General features: G+C 42.0%; 1 protein-coding gene across 1 annotated transcript in view; it reads right to left on the bottom strand.

Moving 5' to 3' along the window:
* PREP (prolyl endopeptidase) overlaps window positions 1-23,972 on the bottom strand; it is a 141,900-nt gene that overhangs the window by 6,580 nt on the left and 111,348 nt on the right. The window contains exons 11-13 of the mRNA XM_052646028.1: window positions 11,098-11,234; window positions 9,948-10,042; window positions 6,642-6,773 (exon numbers count right to left, since the gene is read on the bottom strand). Of these exons, the coding sequence (XP_052501988.1) occupies window positions 6,642-6,773; window positions 9,948-10,042; window positions 11,098-11,234 (364 nt within the window). The remainder of the gene's footprint in view (window positions 1-6,641; window positions 6,774-9,947; window positions 10,043-11,097; window positions 11,235-23,972) is intronic.

The following is a 23,972-nucleotide window of genomic DNA, read 5'->3' as shown; positions in this document are numbered from 1 at the left end:
ATTGGATGAACCAGTAAATTACAACACAATTCTCCCACTACTAAAATCAGGTGGTATTTTCAACATCTTTTCCCATTAAATAGTTTAGATTCACCCTAAGTTGTTCTTTCTTTTATATTAATACTTGTTTAATTCATATGAAAATTTAGTTGGCTCAAACTCAAAGTATACTAGGAATCAGACCACTTATTACTTCCATCATCACACCCAGGTCCACGCCAGCATCTTCTCTCACTGAGACAGAAGCCACCTAGCTGGCCTCCTGCTTTTCTGTCCTCGCCTCTTCTGCCTACCCTAACATAGCAACGGATCAATCCATGATCCTGATTTTAAAACATGTCAAGTTATACGCCACTTCTCTGCTCAAAACTCACCCAAAGGCTTCTCATGTCAGAGTAAACCACGTTCTCTCTGACAGCGTGAGGCCTGGTTTAGGTTCCCACCATCCCTAACCTCTCCCATCACTCGCCCTTGCTCTCTGTGCCTAGTCACAGACACGGGTCTCCGGGCCGCATGTGGGCCTTGGGCACGTCATGTCGCCTGCCTCAGCTAGCTAGAATGAGAGCTCCATGAAGGTGCTGTCTGTTTCATTGCTGACATATTTCCAGTATCTGAAAAATTGCCCAGCACTTGCTCCGTACATATTTGTTGAATAGATAAATCAAATTTGTGGTTATTTGGTATTTAAGAATATTATCCATATCCTTTCTCAGTTTTTCTTTAAATTGAAGTATAACTGACATAAAGTGTACTAGTCTCAGGTGTAAAACAGCGACTTGGTATTTTTATGCATCACAGAATGATCACCATAAGTCTAGTTACCATCTCATCACATAAAGTTATTAAATATTAACTATATTCCCTATCTATATAGTATATCTCTGAGATATTCTATCACAGTGTTTATACCTCTCAGTTGCCCTCATTCATTTCACTCACCTTTCCATCCCACTCCACTCTGGCAGCCACTCATTTTTCTGTACCTATTATTAGTCTGTTTGCTCAATTGTGTTTTTACATTTCTCATATAAGTGAAATCATATGGTAACTGTCTTTCTGACTTATTTTACTTAGCATAATGCCCTCTAGGTCCATGCATGTTGTCGCAAATAGTGAGATTTCATTCTTTCCTATGGCTGAGTAATATTCCACTGTGTGTATATTATACGTATAAATCTATCCATTAGTTTATCAGTGGGCACTTAGGTTGCTTTCATATCTTAGCCATTGTGAATAATACTAGAATGAACATAGGGGTACATATCTTTTTGAATCGGTGGCTGTGACTTCTTTGAAAAAAACTGCCCAGAAGTGGAACTGCTGAATCATACAGTTGTTCGATTTTTACTTTTTAAGGAACCTTCACCCTGTCTGTATAGTGCAGAACAGCTGACATTCCCACCAGTGCAGGAGGGCTCCCTTCCACTTCAGCCTTGTCAACACCGATTACTTGTTGTCCTTTGGATACGAGTCCTACTGACGGGTGTGAGGCGGCGTCTCACTGTGGTTCTGATTTGCATTTCCTTGATGATTAGTACCACTGAGCATATTCTCATGTGTCTATTGGCCGTAAGTGTATCTTCTCTGGAAAAATGTCTATTTAGGCCCTCTCCGCATTATTAACTGTCTGTTTTTGGTGTTGATTTGTATGGGTTCTTAGGCTATTTTGGACATCAAGCTCTTAGCAGATATGTTGTCTGTAAATACCTTCTCAGGTACAGTAGGCTGCCTTTTCATTTTGGTGGTAGTTTTCTTCGCTGTGCAAAAGCTTATTAGGTTGCTACAGTCCCATTTGTTTGTTCTGCTTTTGTTTCCCTTGCCTGAGGAGATATATCCAAAACAATTTCATGAAGACCAATTCAGTGTACTGCTTATGGTTTCTTCAAGGGGTTTTATGGCTTCAGTTTTTCTAAGTATTTTTTTGAGTTTATTTTCATATACGATGCGAGAAAGTAGTCCAGTTTGCCTCTTTGGCATGAAACTGTCTAGTTTTCCCAACACCATTTATTGACAAGGCTATCTTTTTCCCACTGTTCTTCCTTCCTTTCTTGTGGATTGACTATATGTGTGGGTTTATTTTGGGGTCCTCTGTTTTGTTCCATTGACCTTTATGTCTGTTTCTATGCCAGTACCATATTGTTTTGGTAACTAGAGTTTTGCAGTACAGTTTGAAATCAATGAACATGACACCTCTAGCTTTGTTCTTCTTATTCAAGATTGTTTTGGCTATTTGGGGTCTTTTGTGTTTCTTATTTGTTCCAGTTCTGCAAAATTGCCATTGATGTTTTGGTAGGATTTGCACTGACTCTGTACACTGCCTCGGTAGCAGGGTGATTTTAACAATGTTCACTCTTCAAATCTATGAGCATAGTCCATCTTTTAGGTGGTTTGTGCCACCTTCAGCTTCAGCACGTCTTTGTACAGGGCTTTCACCTCTTTGACTAGATTTATGACTAGGTATTTTATTCTTTTTTGATGCAATTTTAAATGGGATTGTTTTCTTAATTTCTCCTGACAATCTGTTAAGGTATAGAAGTGCAACAGATTTCTATATATGGATTTTATATCGTGCAACTTAATTAGTTCTCTGATGGTGTCTTTAGGATTCCCTATATATAGTACCACGTCACCTGCAAACAGTGGCAGTTTTACTTCTTTTCTGATTCAGATTACTTTTATTTATTTTTCCTGTCTGTTGTGGATAGGACTTCCAATGTAATGTTAACAGGAGTGGTGAGTGACTCTCTTATCTCAGTAAGACCCTTCTCTTGTTCCTCACCTTAGAGGAAATGCTTTTGGCTTTTCACTGTTGAGTATGATATTAGCACTTGTCATACATGGCCTTTATTATGTAGAGATGTGTCCCTCTATACCCATTTTGTTAAGAGTTCTTAATCACAAATGGATGTAGAATTTTGTCAAAGGTACTGAACCATCCTTACATCCCTGAGATAAATGCTACTTGATCATAGTGTATGATCCTTTCAATGTACTGGTGAATTTGGCTAGCTAAGACTTTGAAGCTTTCTATATCTATGTTTACCGGTGATATTGGCCTGCACTTTTCTTTTTGTGTGTGTGGTATCTTTGGTTTTTATATCAGGGGCTGACCTTGTAAAATAAGTCCAGAAGTGCTCCTTCCTCTTCAGTTTTCTGGAACAGTTTGAGAAGACAGTGTTAACTTTTCTCTAAATGTTTCATAGAATTCACCCATGAAGACATCTGGTCCTGGACTCTTTGTTTGCTGGGAGTTTTCTTTTTAATTTACTGATTCAACTTCATTACTGGTAACTGGTCTGTTGATACTTTCTCCCTGATTCAGTCTTGGAGATTGTAAGTTTCTAGGAACGTAGCCATTACTTCCAGGTTGTCCACTTTACTGTGCGTAATTATTCATAGTATCTTAGGATCCTTTGCATTTTTATGGCGATGGATGTGATTTCTCGTTCATCTCTGATTTTCTTTGGCCCCTATCTGTTTTTCTTGAGGAGTCTGGTAAAATTTTTTCATCGTCTCCAAGAAACAGCTCTTAGTTTTATCGATCTTTTGTACTGTTTTTGTCTCTCTTACTGCTCTAATTTTTATTATTGTAGTCACTTTAGGTGTTAGGTTCCATTTTCATTTGTCCCTAAGTACTTCTTAATTTTCTCTTTATCAGTGACCCACTGGTTGCTCAGTACCATACTGTTTAGTCTCCGTTTGTCTTTTGCAGTTTTTCCTTGTAGTTGATGTCTAATCTCATACTGTTGTGGTTGGAAATGATGCTTGATGTAATTTCAACCTCCTTAAATTTATTCAGATGTATTTAGTGGCATAGCATATGATCTATCCTGGAGAATGGTCCATGTGCACTTGAAAAGAATGTGTATTCTGATGCTTTTGGATAGAATGTTCTTAGTCTATCTAATCTAATATATCTTTAAAGTCAGTATTTCCTTAATGATTTTCTGTCTGGAATGTTAGTCTCCTGTTATTGTTTTACTCTTCGGTTCCTCCCTTTATATCATCAATATTTGCCTTATACATTTAGGTACTTCTCTGTTTGGTGTATAAATATGTTTTTAAAATTTTATACTATAGTTAATTTACAATGTGTGTGTTTTAGGTGTCTAGCAAAGTGACTCATATATACATATACACATATCCATTCTTTTTCAGATTCTTTTCCACAGAGGTTACTATAGAATATATGTTGCCTGTGCTATACAGTAGGTCCCTGCTGATTACGTATTTTATATATAGTAGTGTGTCTTTGTTAATCCCACACTCCTAACTTATCCCTGCCTCCCCTTTTTCCTCTAGTAACTGTAAGTTTGTTTTTGAAGTTCTCTTTTTTTTTTTTAGAACTGGTTTTTTCTGTCCAGCTTGTATGGTTTTCATTATTCTGTTTTCCATGTCTCTGATCCATTCCCTGTATGATCTAATCTACTGCTGATTCCTACTAGTATATATATGTATTTTTTATTTCAGTTATTATAGTCTTCACCTCTTTTTGGCTCTTTTTATTTTCTGTCGGTTAAACTTCTCACCCTGTTCATCCATTCTTCTCCTGAGTTTGTGGAGCATCTTTATGATCATTACCTTGAGTTATTTATTGGATAAAATTGCTTATCTCCACTTTCCTTAGTTCTTCTTCTAGGGGTTTTATCTTGCCTCCTTAGTTTAGAACATAGTTCTGTCTTTTCATTGTGCCTAATTCTCTGTGTTTGTCTCTGTGTATGAGGTGGGTTGGTTATGTGTTCTGAGCTTGGACAAGTACCCCCATGTAGCTGATGTTCCCCAACAGCGGTGGACTCCCGTGTGGTGGCCAGTCACACGGTGTAGGGTGCCTCCTCTGTAGGCTGCATGGGCCTTCTGTGGTGGCAGGGCCAACTACTTTCAGTATGCTGGCAGGCAAGGCCTGGTATGCATGAGCAGAGCTGGTGCCGGTCTGCTGGTGGGGAGAGTGCTGATGGGAGCCGGGGGGCGGGGGGGACTCCTAATGGTGCTTGTCAGCACCAGCGTCCTTGTGGTCAAATAAGTTCCCCCAATGGCTGCCGCCAGCATCTGTGTTCCCACTAGGAGTCCTCCTGTCCCTCTGGGAGGTTCTCCCAGATTAGCAAGGAAATTTGACCAGGCTCCTTTCAGATCGCTGCCCATATGCTGGGACTTGGGGCATGTGGGGTTTTGTGTGCACTCTAAGAGTGGAGTCCCTATCTCCCACAGCCCTCTAGCTCTCCTGAAAGGAAGATCAGATGTTCTGGGGGCTTGTCTTCCTGGTGAGGAGTCTCTGGACGGGGAACCTGCTGTGGGTCTTGAACCTCTCTCTCTTTGGGAAGGGTTACCCTGCAGTTGTGATTATCCCCCCATTTGTGGGCTGCCTGCCTGAGGTTGTAGGTCTTGACTGTACTATGCATCTGCCTCTCCTTACCATCTCATTGTGGTTCCTTCTTTGTATCTTCAGTTGTAGAAAATATCCGTCTGTTAGTCTTCAGGTTGTTCTCGTAGTTGTTCTGTAAATAGCTGTTAATTCTGGTGTGCCCATGGAAGAAGGTGAGCTCAAAGGCTCGCCATCTTGGCCACATCTCTACCCTTTCCAAATTTAAACAAATTATTTTGGACATATACATTTTACCTCCATGGGAAAATGTTTTTTCCAAGTCTGTATTATATTGGGGTAAAAAAGTAAGGGCAGGAATTCCGGTTTTGACACGAGTCAGTGTATTTCAAAGACAAGGAAACAGTGAATGTCAAAATCCCCTGAGAACTGAACTGAAAGCTGAAAATTGTCACATGTGCTTTTTAGGTTGAGTCTCTCTATGCTAATCTACATTTGTAAAATGGCCCCTCACCTCCTAGTGGCACTGGAGGTGGGACCCAGCAAGCCGAGTTCAGGCCCACTGTAAATGTCCACTGCAATGCTGAGTACTGCTGAGAGACAAAAGCAAAGTAAAATTCCAGTAGCTACCGAAAGATAGGGAAATCTCCTTAGAGGCAGTGCCACACAGAGGTGGAAAGAGCAGGATCTAGAGCCGCGGTGCTCACCCTCAACCCCAGCATCACCACCACACTAGCAGGCTACTCTGCGTCTCAGAGCCCCATCTCCCAGGCTGCATGCATGTCAAGGGCTCAGCACTGGGCCCGGCACACAAGGTGCTCAGCAAAGGTAAACTATGACTGTGGCTGTTTCATTGCTCTTAAGCTGTGGATCCGTCTTTGCATGGACCTCATTTTCCTTTATGACTTCTTTCTCTGTACCCACAGCGTTTAGCGTCCCATGGCATTAGGTCTTCAACCAGCATTTATACCTAATGATCACAGGTGGGTAGCATAGTCAGAGGGGTGTTATTTGATTCAGACCTGTGCTCCCTGAACTCTAGAGACTTGTGGGCTTGGTCTGTGGGAAGGGAGTCCCACCCAGGGAAGGGTTAGAACTGTGGTCCAGAAGAACTCAGAACAGGGAGGAGGAATGGCTGTTCAGGGTCTGATGAGCTGAGTCAGTAGTTGTGTCTTCATATGTCATTTATTAGATAACCCAAATACAAACAGGTTTTGCTTTTTCTGTACCATTGCTGCCATCCACGAGCCCAAAGTAAGTCAGGGTATCTGAAAACTCCAATAGTTTAAACTAGTAAAGTACAGTGAATAAAACCAGTTCTCACCTACTAAGAGGCCTCCATTTGAACCTCCATTAATAGTCAGCCTCTTGGGAGACGTGTAACCTTCCTTGATAAGATATTCAGCAGCACACTGAAAGTCATCAAAACAGTTTTGTTTGTTGGCCAAGATACCACCTATAATGTGCCAAAGTGAAAGCTAAGTTAATTAACAAAATACTAAAAAAGAAAAAAAAATCAGCAAAAACATTTTAACATAAGAGGAATTCAAATGATGACAAGGCATAGTTTCAACTATTGATCAACTTAAACACAATGAGCTAACACTACATTTAGAAAAATGCCTCAATTTATGCACTGTGGAAATCCATGAGTACCACAACTGCTAATCCATACAGTGCCTTTGTATTTTTCTAAAACCTCTTAGAACTTAAAAGGCAAATGCCCCAAAGGGAGCAGATGATCTGTTATGATGTCAGACAATCATGAGAATAAAAATGAGAAAGCATGTCATCAACACGAACTTGTGTTCTGGGAGTAGCTGGACTCACTGACACACGACTTGGAGCAGAACTGAGTCCTCCACAGGCTCCACAGAGTATGTGACGATGGAGGTGAGCTCACTGCCTCTTCCCTGGGAAGATGAAAGTGCTCTGCACAGAGGGGCTCATGTCTCACCTCTCCTCTCTGCGGGACTTTGAGATGGGTAAGTGATTTTTGAGAACTAAAGCTCTCCAATTTTGCTCTCGGCTATTTATTCAAGAATTTAAGTAGGAATTTGGAGAAGGGAATGGCAACCCACTCCAGTATTCCTGCCTGGAGAACCCCATGTAGAGAGGAGCATGGAGGGCTTATAGTGCATAGGGTGGCAGAGTTGGACACGAGTGACTCACAAACCCAAGCAGGAATTCGGTGATTAGGTGGGGAATGTTGCTGCACAAAGTAGCTTATTAGTTTTAGTCTTGGCCCTGCAGCACGCAGGGTCTTCCCCTGCCAAGGACTGAACTCATGCCCTGCTTCAGCAGAACTGCAGATTCTTAACCATTGGACCACCAGGGAAATCCCCAGTTTCTCTAGTCTTTTTTCCTCTCTAGTCTTGAATGAAGAGGATCTCAAACATCTCGCCAGAGAATCTCAGCTTTCTTGTAGCCAAATGAACCCATTAAGAGAAGAACATCTGTAAGGTCTTAGAATATCTAAAAATAAAGGCCAAAAGTCAAAGTCATGCTCTCAAAGGAATGGATACCTGAAATAACTGCCTATGAAATGAACAAAAAGCAGACATAGATCTGATTAGACATTTGAGATTAAGTATAACCATCTTTGCAGAAATTCAATTAAGGATGAAGCAGTGCTACTGAAGAAATTTTTTCATATCAAAACAAATGTTATTAAGATTTTAATAAAAAATTATCAGTGAATTAGAATAGCTAGGATAACTTAGTTTCCAGGAATAATATAATTTTGGATATATGACTATATTTTTTAAAGGGCATTAAATTTTAAAACTCAATTAACAGAATGGAATCTAGATTTATCAATGTTCAATATGACAGGGTCTAACTGAAAAGGTCCATTTGGGGTCCTTTCACTGCCTAAATTGGGAGAAAGTCTATGATCTATCTAAACACAGGTAAGCAACTTTCAGCTTCAGTCAAGCTGCAAACTTCCTTCCCACCAAGGCTTTTGGAAAATAACTTGGTTATATTTAATACAGAGATGAGAAAGTTGACCAAGGCCAAGGGAGGCCCTCTTCCCTATCAGAGCTCAGTGGACCACCTAAGGAACGGGAGAATTTCACGGTGAAGAACTTGGGTCCTTTGAGAAGGCCACAGTGTCAGGAGTCCATGCAGGTAGGTGTTTAAGTGTGTACATGAAAAGCTTTAAACCAGAAAATCAGGTGAATCAAGGGCTCCAGACTTAGCATATTGGTTTGGGATGTAAGTCAAACATATGGTATGTTGAGATTTTATTTTTATTCTCCCTTTCTTAGTCATCTCTTAACATCACAGTTTCACAGTATGATTTTAGTGTAACTAAACTCTAATATCAGGTCCAAGTCAAACTTCTACAATAAATTCTATGCTGTTCCAAATACAATGACAATCGATAAAGCCTTCAGGGATGACACCTGGCAGCAGTTGGCCCAACAATGGCTGGGGCCCCATGTGTTCACTGGGGACATTCACTCTTGCTAAGATGCTCAAATAGTTTGCTGTCTAACATTGGTCCTTGGGGGTGCGTGCTGAAGACCTAGGGGTCAGTTCTGGGCCTTTCCTGCCTCCTGACACCTAATAGTTGCTTAGGAAGAATTTTCTTTACAGATCTACCCTCCTCTTTGTTGATCTGATTTGATGCAGCACACCAGAGCCTCTGGCCTCAGGAGGCAGAGAAGAACAAGTAGGTTTATGGATCTGAAGGGTGGTCTTGGATGCTCTTCCTGTGGAAGAAGGGCCCCCTTGCCTGATGCTGCCCCTGGGCACTGGGGTCCGCCCTCGGGCCTGCAGACTGTCTTCTACATGATGGCTGATGTCGAGAGGGGAGTGAAGGTGCCTCCCCCAAACACAGGAATAAGACAATGGAAGAGCATCTTCTGCAAGTTATTGATTCGTCTATACATTTCAGATACACACAAGCCTGGGAGACAGGGCATGCTCCATATGGAGAGAGAAGGAAAAGACAGGGCTTTAAAAATAAAGACCGCCATAATGTTTTTAATTTCCTCAAGCAACTAGATCCCATGCTTCAGGAGGCCAGAGATTGAGTCGTTAAAACCAGAAAAGAATTAACAACTGTGTTGAGTTTAATAAAAACTGCACATGATAGAGTCCCAACAGTAATGCTAGGGGGGATGCTTTGAAATCTCGGAGAAAACAAGCAAAAGATGCCCAAACTGGGACTAGGAAAGCTCTATTTTAGAGAGATTTTTTCTCTTAAGAGAAAATAACCTGGTTTTGCAGTCTGTTTTAAGAGAGCGTGGCTTTCACTGTTTAGCATTATCTGGCTAACAGAGGACACAATAAATACCAAAAGTTATCTCCCAGACTCACTTCTGACAGTGATAGATAAAAATGTACCCCATATATTGCTAAAAAAATTGATTATTGTATGAAGGGGATGCTTCTGAAAAATATGTACTTCATTAAAATAGACTGCAAAGGAAAATGTAAAAGAAAGACTGAGCTGTTAATTTAAACAGACACTGAAACTACAGTTTTAACTTAGAAAGGCGGGGATACTGTCAGCAGTGTGTCTGGAAGCATCCTTATTTTTCATCTGTCTTGTCTCTTCTGCTCCTAACCCCTCGGCTAGACTGTCCATATTTGTGTTTCTGCAGAGAACACGCCTCACCTTTATGCCATGTCTCTCCGTATTCGCCACCTCCTCTGATGTTGGCCACTGCAAGGACACCACCCATGTGTCTCACGAAGATGAGCCTGGACACACTGCGAGATGGTAAAAGGGTTAACTGCCACGAAGTGCCCGGCGAGGATCGTACTGGCTCCCTCCCACCACACACGTACCCCTGAAGACACTCCACACGTGGTATCATCTGAACGGGAGCCCAGTGCTTACATAGTTCACTTAAATCAAGCAGAGTAAAACTTCTGACCGATTAACTGCAAAGCTCAGACATTTTCAGGAGCATTCAGTATACCTCACTTTGAACAACTGTCTTGGCCAACAAAACACTGCCAAGCCACCTGACCCAGCCCTGGCGTGAACACCCAGTACTTGCTCCTGCTACACCATTTTTTCCAGTGTCTTTCTCCAAATTAAGTTGGAAAAAAGAAAGCAAGCTCTTTCTGAAGTATGACTTTTACACAGGTTTCTCAGAGATTTACATGTTAAACTAGGCGTGAGAGAGACCGAAGAGATCAAGGACACAGACCAGAAAACAAGAACGGAGTGCCCAGGGCACTCCAGGGCTGGAGGATGTTTTCTAGAAACAAACAGAAGAAACTATAGCACAAAGCTTCTTTACAAAATTTAGATTTTATGTTTTCCTCCTCCTCTTTCCACTGACCCTAACCGTATTAGTACTGAGGTTATTTCTCTGCTTGCTGTAACTGAAATTAATTTTGCTTTAAAAATTATTTCTGAAATTGTATCATTCTTTCTTTCAGTAACTGAGGAAAGGACAGGCTTCGGCAGCCCGAGGCTCTGGATGGTCTGGGTGCTAACCTGGATGCTGAAGAGCTGAGGTCGGTGATCAGACCAGACACTCATGTGGTCTTTCCTTCAACATTTTTCCTACACCTTGGATGGTCTCTGCTGAAACTACCAGCATATCCAGTGGCTCAGAAAAGAAAACGTGTTAAGTACACTTCCTTACTCATCTCAACTCCCAACACAGAACAGGCTTAATAAATACACACAATGAAAGACAAGATTTGTGGGGACCAAGGGAAGGGGGTTCAGGTGCAGACACAGTCTAGACCAGCCTCTGGCTTCTCCTACTGTTTGCAGAAGATCAGATACACAGAGGTGCCATGCTTACCTGTAGTTGGGTGTGATAGATATGTTGAAGCCACCGTAGCCATATAGGAAAGCAGGGTGAGAGCCATCCAATTTTATGCCCTTTTTATGCACGATGAACATTGGAATCTTTGTACCATCCTTGCTAGGGTAGAAAATCTAGAACAGAAGAAAGCAGAGTAGTTAGATTCACATTCCTGAGTGAGCACTTGAATGCTTCTACATGGGAAAAGCAGGCAGTAAATTTTTTAAGACGCAGAGTGGCACAGTGAAAACCCAGTACCACTAAAGGGCTAGGTGATGACAAAGCATATTTCAGTTTTTATGGAGACACTGTGGAGCAGTGAACTCACGCAGACTTGACTTTGAATTCTTATTCACTGTCAAAAGCTAGGTAACCCCGGGCAAGTTGTCTGTTCTCAGCCTTATTTCTTTATCCCTAAAATGTGGCTGTCATGCCCACCTCTTAGGGTCTCCATGAGGCCCAACTAAGAGAAGAGGCATTCAGTTTGCTCCTCCTGAGCATCTCTTCCCCCAGCGCTGGAAAGTCAGATTTGGCTTTTCTGCCAAACAGTCCAATTGAGGAAGACAATTTCTCTAGGAGAGACAGTTTATATTCAACCTACTCTTTAAATGTTAAGACACTCTTCATTTTTCTATGTTCACCTACTAAATAAACGTTAGCAACAACAAAATACGCGTGAGCTTTATAGAGTAAATGAGGAAAAACACAGAAATCCTATTGTTTTGATTAAACAATGACACTTTCTCCAGTATTGATAAGGAAGGCTCATCAAACCTTCCTGAATCTGGACATACTCAGGCAAGTTCAGTTAACATTTCTAGATTCATTACATTTTGGGTAAAAGAAATAAGAGAAAAAGGATTAGCAAGAGAACGTGAAATGCTATTCAAACAGTAAGACACACAAAAAGCACTAAGTCACCCAAAGCTGATAATGGCTTGTTCCAGACAAAAATCTGTAAACAGCTTTCTCTTTGGGGAAACATGGTGTCTTTATCCCAAATGACACCTGTAAAGTGCCCCTGCTTAGAAACATCTTTCTAATAACTTCACAGTCAAAGACACAAATGTCTACAGTCACTGTAACTTGGAGCCATATTCTATCCAAAGCTTTTTAAGGTAGCAGTTCTACTGTAGGAAGTTGCCACAAAGTCTTTGGAAACAGTGAGGGGTGGGCAGGAGAGAGGGGGAAGTCGAGGCTGATTTGGAGAAAGGCACTACTACTGGGTCACAATTAATGCCTGCAAAGTCTGTTTTTTTTGGAACCTGCCAAGAAATAATATAACAAGCATTTGCTTCTGACTTTGGAGAGAAATACTGAGACAGTACATAAATTTGGTCGTTAAGGAATCATGGAGAATACAGTGCAGAGTTCAAAATCATTCAACGGGACAGAGTCTTATTTAAAGTTACTGAGTGCCAGTTAGCAGCCACTAATAGAAAATAACTGTGTGGGCAGGACAAGCAAATGCAGTGGCAGAGGAACAAGTGATGGCCTGGGGTAATGCCCTAACACAGGGCCCTCGATCAGGAGTGATCTAACCCCAGAGGCAGCCGCATCCAGGAGCGAACGGTCTCACATGATTCTGCCTTAACGAATACAGCTGCCTCCCAACTTCCCACCTGCCCTCCAACCCCGGCCCCACACCTATCCCCTCTTTGGTCCATCTGAGCTCTCTTCAGGCCACAGCCCCTCTGCACCAGCCAGCTGCACTGGTGCACCTCTGTCCCCACTAAGCTCTCAGGCCCTCCTCTTTGCTACCACCTGGAGGAGGATTTCCAGTGCCTGAACTGGTCTGTTCCCATCTGTTTCCAGGACAAAAAAGAACACAATCCAAAGCACAAAGGCTCCCTTATGCCTGTAGCTGCAAAAAATGTACCCAAGCCCTAAGCTGCTGTGGTTCACATGTTAAAATAACAACATTGTAAACACTGTCCCAAAGTGAAGGAGCGCTGCGAGGATGATTACAACAATATCTTCAAGACAACGCCTTAAAAGAAGGTTAGTTCAGACTTGAACATGCACACTTAATACATATGTATACAGGTTTTTTCAAATTTCTCTATATAGACACAGAACAGTATTTTATGCCATTTCATTTCATCTATGGAATGGCAACTGATAATAAACTTAACCTGACTCTCTAAACTGATTCCTCCTGAAGCCACTTCCTTCAGAACTTTTCTTTCAGAGGCTTTGTGGGTATTTTCTTTGTAGATCTGCTCATGAGATCTCCTGTCATGAGGAGAAGCTCATTTCCTTGTTCTTCCCAAACCTGGCCCAATCAAAAAGCTCCACCTCAGAATCTACACTTGTGGTTCTTGAACCTTATTGGTTAGACCTAAGCATCTGGTGGCTCAGACGGTAAAGCGTCTGCCTAGAACGTGGGAGACCTGGGTTTGATCCCTGGGTCGGGAAGATCCCCTGAAGAAGGAAATGGCACCCCACTCCAGTACTCTTGCCTGGAAAATCCCATGGACGGAGGATCCTGGTAGGCTCCAGTTCACGGGGTCACAAAGAGTCGGACATGACTGAGGGACTTCACTCACTAAAGCATCTGGCATAAACATGTTAAAAATGCCATTTCCTAGGCGTCATTCCCAGGAATTTGGACCCCACAGTGTGGGGTGGATGCCCAAATCTGCAGATTCAGCCCATCTGCTGGCTCTCCTGATGCAGGTGCATCTAGGCTCAAAAAACGAGTCACGATGTTGACTTGTATCATCCCCTCTAAGCCTCCTCAGTTACATCAACCACAACCAGGTACTTTCCCACAGTCCTTGACAATTCAGTCTCAGACTCTGCTTCTCTTGACGCGGTTCCCCTGCGATTTTCTTTCAGCGGCTGGTGCGCCTGTCCTGCCTGGATGCCTTACAGGCATCTCTGCTGCCACCACACCCTATCCACTTGCTCATTCAAGTACCTGATGCATGTCCATTACGCGCCCAGCACTGTGCTGAGACATACAGATGGACACTACCTGGGTAATTCCTTCTGTCGTGAACTTAGTGTCTCCAGAGTCAAGTCGACAGTTACTGCAAACACCCATCCCTTGGCCCTGGAGAACCTGGAGTGCTTCTGAAAGGAACTCATTTCCCCCGTGACTCCAACTTGTTCCACCTTCTCTTCGTTACTCCTGAGGTATCTTCCTTTTTTCTTTCCTTTTTTAAAAAAACTTTCATTACAAAACTCAAACAGGGGCTCTGTATCAACCTAGAGGGGTGGGATGGGGAGGGAGAATGGAAGGAGGTTCAAAAGGGAGGGGATATATATATATATATATACACCTATGGCTGATTCATGTTGAGGTTTGACAGAAAACAACAAAATTCTGTAAAGCAATTATCCTTCAATAAAAAAATAAATTAAAAAAAAAAACTTTCATTACAACATTCAGTCCCTTATATCTCTCTGGCTCTGTCAGCCTGCCTTGGGTTTTCTTGCCCAGCTTGTGACCCTTAGGGTGACCCTTGTCACCCTTAAAGTATCACTAATGCCTGAAATCCTCTAATTCTAACCTAACCAACTGGGTTCCTTGTCCTCCTCTGGACTGCTGGGCACTCAGGAAGTGCCAATTCACTTAATTTCAGATGAGTAACAGTTGAACTCATGGGCTCTGGCCTTATGCCTTTTTTTCTTTCCACATAAATGAATTATTTATGTTTTTTCTTGACTTGTCCTTGCTATATCTTTCCCAAATGTCTTTTTTACACTTTTTTCGAATCAAATCCAGAGTAGCTGTGTTTTCCATTTTCCTCCATTCCAAGCACCACCCATTTGCATCTGCTGCTCTTTCTTTGGATCTGGCTTTGCCTATCTTCATGGGAGTCATCTGCTGGATTCTTGAAAAACCTTCTGCCACCTTCACTCACCCTCTGAACCCAGAAGGGTTCACCACTACTGCACTTTTCTGATCTCCACAAATTTTTCTTTTTGTATTGTCTCCTTTTCCTTGGCATACAAACAGATTCAAATTTCTTCTGTCCTACATAACAACAACAAAGCCCCAAGTCTTTTGCACCACCCTGTCTGCCCCTCAAGCTAAATTTCCATCTTCTGCTTCCTTCCCGATCCAATCTATCCATGGAAACCTACACCCACAGCTCACACCTGCCTGCCTCCTTCAGGACTGTCCCCACCACCGCCCTTTCAAAGGGCATCAGTGAATGTTTTTGTCTCTGCCTGTCCACCCATACCTCTACCCTAGTGGTGTAGATCCTTCTGAACTTTTTCACATGCTTATAGAGATGTATCTATTTACCCATATTCACATACACAGGTTATTATTAAATGGCAGTACATAATAAAATCAGGCGAATGTTGGGATAAAACTTATTCTGCTTCTCCCCAGTCAGCTATATATTATGGAATTCTTTCCAGGTTAAGATACACAGACTTAAAACTTCACTAAAAGAACATCATTGTATTTAACCATTTAACAAGCTTATTTAACCATTTTGCTCACCAAAAGCTATTCAGACTATTCTTTTTCTGTTGTTAACAATGATGGAATAAATCCCTTTTACATAAAAGGGATTATACACTCATATTATGACTTCTGTAGGATACATTCTTAGACATGAGATTGCTAGATGAAAGTGTACAGGCATTAAAACGTTTAGCAGCAGAATTAGAGTCAAGGTGGCAGAATAGGAGGATGTGGAGCTCGCCTCCCCACAAGCGCATCAAGAACACCTCTGCAAACGATGTAGTGCTCGCAGAGCGCCTGCTGAACACTAGCAGAGGACCTCAGACAGCTAAACGGACAAGAAAAACTCCTGCACAACCAGGTAGGATGAAAGGAAGAGAAAAAGGGAGTGAGGCAGACCCTGCACCCCTGGATGGGGAACTGGAGGAGACGAGAGGTTCCCACACTCAGAGAAGCCTCCTCACCAGCGGGGAGACCAGCTGGGACACACAGGGAGCTTTGGAGGAGAGCACAGCAACTGGTCCGTGGCAGGCAGAACAAAGTAAGACCCACACGGGTGGTCTGTGCCATAGAGATGGCTGGAAAAGCACATGAAGAGATGCTCAGCATCATGAATCACTAGAGAAATGCAAATGAAAACTGCAATAAGGCATTGCCTCCCAGCAGTCAGAATGGCCATCGTCAACAGAATCTATAAACAATGAATGCTGGAGAGGGTATGGAGAAAGGGAACCTCCTGCACTGATGGTGGGAATGTAAATTGGTGCAGTCACCATGGAGAGCAGTATGCAGGTTTCCTAAGAAACTAAAAACAGAACTACCATATGATCCAGCAATCCCACTCCTGGGCATCTGTCTGGAGAAAACCACAATTCAGAGAGAAGGTGCACTCCAGTCCACTGCACCACTATTTACAGTAGTGAAACATGAAAATAACCAAAATGTCCATCAAAAGAGGAAGGCATGAGGGAGACATGGTACATAAACACAGCAGAATACTACTCAGCCAGAAAAAGGAACGAAATGCCATTTGCAGCAACGTGGATGACCCCAGAGACTGTCACACTGAGTGAAGTAAGTCAGAGGAGGACAAATATTGCATGATGCTGCTCATATGTGGAATCTTAAAAAAAGAGAGAGATACAAATAGACTTATTTACAGATAAGAAGTAGTTACAGATGTGGAAAATAACCTTCTGATTACCAGAGGGGAAAAGGGTGAAGGGATAAATTGGGACTGGGACAGACATATACACACACTATATATAAAATAGATAACTAATAAGGACCTACTCTGCTTCTACTTAATACTATGTAATGACTTATATGACCCAAAGTGTGGGTGTATGTGTATGTATAACTGATTCATTGTGCCATACGGCAGGAAGAAATACAACATTGTAAATCAACTATATCCCAATTTTAAAAAACTCAATAGATTCTGGCAAATAGTTCTCTAAAGATGGTGTGTCAACTTAAGCTCCTAATGACAATACGTGTCAATTCCTTATTAGTAATTGATGTTAAGATGGATTTTAATTTTTGTTGGCCTAGTAGGCAAACATTATCCTATTATTGTTTTAAGATTCAGTTTTAAATTAGCAAACATTTTCATCTGTTTATTGGCCATTTTATATCTCTTCCTCAGAGAACAAAGTGTGCCTACCCTTTTAGTGTGCTTTCTTTTCTGATCAATTAACAGACACTCTTCTTACATTAAGGGTATTTACCTTTTTTTTCTGCCATATATTTTGTTTGTATTTCCTCCCACTCTATAGCTGGTTTTTAAAGTTTCTTTGTGGTATCTTGAATATAGATAGACAGCACATATATAGATAGGACTCCATCATCCCAACTATAAAAGCATTGTCTATATTTTCATTTTGAATTTTTTACATTTATAGTTATAATCCATATAGTCTGTTTTTACATATATATATATATTTTTTTTCTTTTTACATATAGTCTGGTATCTAACTACTTTTCCCCAAATAGTCAACTATTATACACCATTTAATGAAGAGCAGTTATTTTCCCCACTGTTTAGAAATGTCACGTTCAAATTGGTATCTTCCCAGACCTAATCCATTTTGATCCCTATCTGGCAACTACTTCTTTGGCTTCCTGTGTGAAGTACCTGATTCTTTTTCAGCCTTTCTAACTGATCTATCACTAGCTCTGCTTCCTGCTGCCAAACGCTACTGTTTTGCACTTTTCTATATGTGGTGTTCTTTTTTCCCTCTGCAAACTCCCCACTTGCCATCTCAGAGAGCTCCAGTGAACTGCTGTGCTAGGGACCTCCACACCCCCATCTGCAGGTCCCGGTGATCAGAAAGGCCCTCAGGGTGCTCGCCGCTGAGGGCTGAGATCTCGCGTGGCAGTGGCCTGTCCACATCTCCGAGGCGACGTGCTCGAGGTGCACCCTGTTCAGGTTCCTCTTCAGGGCTCTCATTTCAGCTGGTAGCAGCAGCCTCTTCATTCACTGTCTCCTCAGCCACCCGACTGCCAGCTCTCAGAATCAGAGCCTTGTACCAAGAACCCCACACCCAGGCACTCACTCAGTCCTTTCTCCTCAGGCCCCTCGCCACGGTGACCCTGCTCAGAGCCTCTGCCGCACCAGCCTCAAAGCCACCTGCTACTCCTGGCTCCTCTCACTTCTACAGTGAAGCTAGGCAGGAGCAGTACAAACCTCGAACTATTCTTAGTAACATACAACGCCCATAACGTACTTTATATATTTATGTGCTACAAAAGCCATTACTGCTTGATGAGGAGGCAACTGCTGAAGCTTGAACCCACAGGCTATTTTCAGTAGTTTATTGCTACACCACCACCCAGGCTCAAGCTAAAAAGCAAAGAGACTTACTTTTCCCCCTCATAGCTGTAACCAAATGAGAGCAAGCTGACAGCCCACATCCATTCTTTCTGTCCACTGTGGGCACAGCTCTTTGATGGAATGCCAAAGCCATAAAGGAACCCTTAACGGACAGGACAACAAAGTGCTCACACAGGATCCAGCAGACGTCCACTTGAGTAACAGAAAAGGTCTGTCTGTCATCCAGGGCCCACAGCTCATCCCGTGACGGGTCTTCCCCGTTCCTGTCAGCACCAGAGCAGATGGTTCATGCGACAGATCCAGTTCAACCAGAAGCCTGTGACACCAACGTTAGCACCAGGGTCTTTCCCCTGGCACACCTGCCCACCTTCACAGACACTGCTGCTGCTGCTGCTGCTAAGTCGCTTCAGTCGTGTCCGATTCTGTGCGACGCCATAGACGGCAGCCCACCAGGCTCCCCCGTCCCTGGGATTCTCTAGCACCACTGAAGAATCTAAGAATCTAAGAATGTCTCTGGAAGCACCCACGAGACCACCAAGAGGGACTAGGCATTTTGATACACAACCTTCATCAGGGACCCCACAGATGAAAAAGAAACATTGTGGCAGCAGTTTAAAGCCACAGTTAGTTCTAGACATTGGTAAGCCGACCAGAGATTGATCAGACACTGACTTTAGAAAGCTTCCTTCCTAAACTCTGAGTTCCTCCCCTTTAAAATTTATATACTTCATGTTGGAGACTCTCACAGCATGACGTTAGTCTACATCTGAAACCAAGAACATGTGTACAACCAGGCAATAAGGAATCACATTCTCTGGGAAGTCCATGCTATTTCTTGATAGAGGACAGAGACGGGTATTTTCAAGTAGTCACAAGACTGTGCTGCCTGGGAAAGAAAGTTGGTGTCAGCATTTTCTCAGCCCTGGGTGATCAAGGTGATCACTACAAATTTTGGGGATTCAAGCTGTGTCAGATACAAGGAGAGACTGTCATTCTGGGACCTCATCTGGTGGGACACCCTATCTTATTTTACAAAGGACAAACCCAAGATCCATAAAAATAAAGTACCAGCCAACGTAACAGTGCCAGTTTATATAGAATTACCACCAAGACACCACTCCAGAGTTTCTTCTACTCTGTTACAAAGCAATTCACTTCAAGCTATTACTTCCTTGTAAGTAATTACCCCAAATTTTGCAACTATTAGAAACTTTGTCATAGATTCTTCCCACCCCCAAGACAATGATTACTAGACTCTAGGGAATCCAAGGGACAAATATTCTGGCAAAGGTACTGTGCTTTCTATCGCTTGTTTGCTTTTGTTACTCTCTTGAAAAGGAGACTCGCTGAAGCATGTCAAAAGCCTTATTCCAGTTATAGGGGTTATTGTTTATTATTTCTGTTTTAAGCAGAATAAGCCTGCTTGGAAAGATGATCCTTCTCAAAACAATCATCAGTGTACAACCTTGAGGACAGATTATTTAAACAATAATACAAATCTGGCTATGTCTACTAAAAAACTCAGTTTCAATAGTAAAATGCAAATTCACTTCAGAAAGGAAACAATGCTTGAGAGAACCACAAGAAAACTGTACTGCTACGTAATCAATTTAAAGCAGATTCTAATTTTGCATGTTAAAAACCATTATTCTAGTAAATGGTTGTTTAACAGAGAGCTCACAGATCTTGAGCTGAATCTTTTAAATTAAAAAACTCTTGAGGAAAAGAGAGGAAATGTCAGAAACGACCCATCTCTACTGTCAGAGTGACAGGGCAGTGGTATTCCCAGATAGAAGGTGATTTTACCCTGGACCACAGGTGCCTTCACACATGGATCTGGTTTCATATAATAGATAAATAGAAACATGTTCCTTTAAAGGAAAAGGAGGAGCAAGTGAACATAACAAGTGAAGGGAACATTACTATTCAAGAGAATGAAAAGATCAGCTCTCTATGCTGAAGTGATTACTTTTCTGGAGATAATACAGTTTGTAATAAGATCAGTTTTACGAACATATTCAAATATGTGCAGCCATCTAAGTCCCCCACACAATCTTCACCCTCACAGAACCTGGTGCAGATTCGGTGCTCTGTGAGCCAAACACCAGGACTCTCGTTATCACTGGTAATGGAATGTGCCCATCCACAGAAGGTGAAGGAAAACTGTAAAGGGCAAGCCCTCCACAGAGAAGGACGTCTGGTGATAGCAACTCCTATCTAATTTTAGAGCCTGACAGGTTGAAAGGAGAATGTTCATAAAAGGGTGCTGAGCTTCCCTTTCCATCAGGCTTGACAGAGGCCACTTGTGTGGCCTGTGCTAAGTGTGGCAAAAACATGTGATGAGGAGCAGAGCTCCTCAGAAATGCCACGCTCAACGCAAACAGGAAGCAAGACACACCCAAAGAACTGGGCAGAAGGCAACCTCTCTGCCTGGATTAGCTTGTAAAACAAGTATACAAAGGACTTCAGAAGGTGCTGCACATTTCTGTGCTGGGTTCAGGTTAAAAATACTAACCTGACATTCGAAGCTTGTAATCCTATCTCTTTTCCAGGATTTTTAACTTTGGAGGAGTGGGGAGGAGTCTGAATCACCTTTGGGCAGGAAATATTAGGGGAAGTGTTTATTCCACATTGCTTCACTCTGCTTTCCAAAGGATGGCTGGACATTTTTGTGACACTGGAGATTTTAAAACCTTCCATGGGGCACCTCAGTGACCACAAAATTGTTCTATTTAAAGATCTATTATAATTTTGGGGACATTTCTTGCTAACTGCTACACACATGACTTCTGCAGAAACGTTCCGGCTCTCAAAGGCATGGCCATCTGTTCCTTAGAGTAACAGACCTATTCCCAGTCTCAACTGCAGCAAGAAGTGAAATGGAAAGTGGAAGGTTCTAAACCCGAGGACAGACAGACAGCAGTAGAGTCACAAGTGGAACATGGCACTTTGATGAGTGCTTACACTTTAGAGGTAAGTGCATGTGTGCTCAGGCGTGTCCGACTCTTCATGACCCCATGGACTGTAGCCCGACAGGTTCCTCTGCCCATGGGATTTCCCAGGCACGAATACTGGGCTGGGTTGCCATTTCCTACTCCAGGGGATCAAACCCGCATCTCCAGCACTGGCAGCGGATTCTTTACACTGAGCCAACGGGGAGCCCTAGTTTAGAGGTAGTCAGGTATTTTAAGGTAAAAAGACAGGAGCCATGACTTTTTTGCAGAACATAAAACCCACCTTCAGTTCCACTGGCCTGATCTCCTTGTCAGGGCAAACACACAGACATTTTCATAAAATGTCTGAAGGTGAAGGACCTTCTAACTGACTGGTTCAGAGAAAGCAGCTTCTGTTTTTCTAACCGGCGTTGTTCCCAAGGCCCTCTCACAGAACGCATACAGTGCCCTATAATGAGGCTCACCACAATGGTCTCTAGGCTGCATGCAGGAGGCATGTGTGTTTGTTCCATTCTTCATGAAAACAGCATGATGAGTCATCCTTGGGGGGTTACAAGCACTGCAGTGTGTATGTTCAATAAGCATTTGTTGAATGAATAAATGAGCTAGAACTGCATATTAAACACTCTGATCCTACCAGCCTGCCTCAGTTTCTGAGGTTCAAAGTCATCTTGGGTGCCTCTCACACATCATCTCGCCTATCCCCGCCTATGCACGTGGCGGCCTTGCCTCTCAACAGGACTCTTGTTTCCAGTCTTTGGATACCTGTTACCATATTAATCTCCTCAAGATCAAAACTAATGCTCCTCTTAATCCAGGTCACTCCTCTGTTGAAAACATGCAATGACTCTCCACTGTCTACAAAATGGAGCCAACGTTTGAGACCAGCAACTGAAACTGTCTACTTTCTCCTTCCAACCTTGGTTAATCATTTCCAGCTATCTTCTCCAGTGAAACTGCCATTTCTCCAGACCCCTGACCTCAGTGTCACATCCTATACGGACTAAAGTATGACTTAAAAAAAAATCATTGGCTCGTAGGAATTCACTTGCTTGACCCCCATCCACACTCCTACCAAATGCAGGCATCCCCAGAGCTACATCTCATGAAGGTTCAACCTTTGTTGGGTATGTCCAGTAATGAGAAAAGATTTACAACAGCACATATGGCAGGTCATTTCATTTAGAAACTTCTCTACCTGAGAAAGTCAAAATAGCTGAAAATGCAGGGGATAGATGTTAATCAAGGTTCTGGAGATAGAACCTAGTAATAGTAAACTCCTATACAAGCTAACTATAAACCAAACTTTCCATACATTTAAGAACAAATATTAAAATGCTTGCCAGTTTCTATATTTTTCACAATAGTTTTCTTTAGTCTTTACTTTGGTCAAAATATACATTATTTATTTTACTTGATTTGTTTAAAACACTTATATAATGTTTTCCCCATGCATCAAGCACTACTCTAAGGGCTTTATAAATATTTGCTGAATTCAGACATTAAGTCTGTATCATGAATACTGACATTTTTTAGGGAAGTCACAGAGAAGTAACTAATCTAAGTCATATAAGTGATGGAATCGGGATTTGAACCTGGGCTGTCTCACTACAGACTCCATGCTCCAAGCTACTCTAAACAAGGAATTAGCAAATCCTCTGGCTCTTCGGCAACGGCTCCTCCTGAGTCCTCAAGGGCACAACTACTGTGCCTTCATGCATCTCCCTTCTGAGGCTGTGCACCAGTTTACATCTATACCTAACATCTGTGCCCAGAGTACAGTAGGCTCTTAGAAACAAATGGATAAATGCACAAGTGAATGCTCAAACTGGAGTCTATGCTTCAATAAAACACAAGAAAAAGTATTTTAAGTGCCAGTTCATTAAAAGATATTAGCAAACCGAGATCAACAATATATTGAACAGACCATATATCACAATCCAGCAGAATTTATTCTAGGGATGCAAGGATGATTCACTACTCACAAATCAGTCCATGTGATATACCACATTAACAAAACGAAGGATAAAAATCTTATAAAGAAAAAGCATTTGAAAAAATTCAGTATTTCTTTATAATAAAAACTCTCAACGAAGCAGGTATAGAGGGAACAAACCTCAACATAATAAAGGCTACATATACAACAAGCCCGCAGCTAACATCATACTCAATGGGAAAAAGCTGAAAGCTCTAAGGTCAGGATCAAGACAAGGATACCCATTCTTGGCACTATCACTCACCATAATATTGGAAGTCCTAGCCAGAGCAATTAGGCAAGAAAAAGAAGTGTCCATATTGGAAAGGAGGAAGTAAAACTGTCACTGTTTGCAGATGACACTATATCATGTATACAAAGCCCCTGAAGACTCCACCAAAACACTGTTAGAACTAACTCAGAAATACAGTAAAGTGGCATGATACAAAACCAGTACACAAAAATCTGTTACATTTCTTTACACTAATAATGAACTGTGAGAAATGGAAATTAAGAACACACAAATGGAAAGACATTCTATGTCTATGAATTCAAAGAATATTGTTAAAATATCTGTATTTCCCAAAGCAGTATACAGATTCAATGCAATTCTATTTTAAAAAACCCAATGGTATTTTTTCACAGAAATGGAAAAAAAAAAAAATCCTAAACTTTGCA

The sequence above is a fragment of the Budorcas taxicolor genome, chromosome 9 (genome assembly GCF_023091745.1).
Source record: "Budorcas taxicolor isolate Tak-1 chromosome 9, Takin1.1, whole genome shotgun sequence".
Classification (NCBI taxonomy): Eukaryota; Metazoa; Chordata; class Mammalia; order Artiodactyla; family Bovidae; genus Budorcas; species Budorcas taxicolor.
This window is presented reverse-complemented; position numbering and strand designations above follow the sequence as displayed.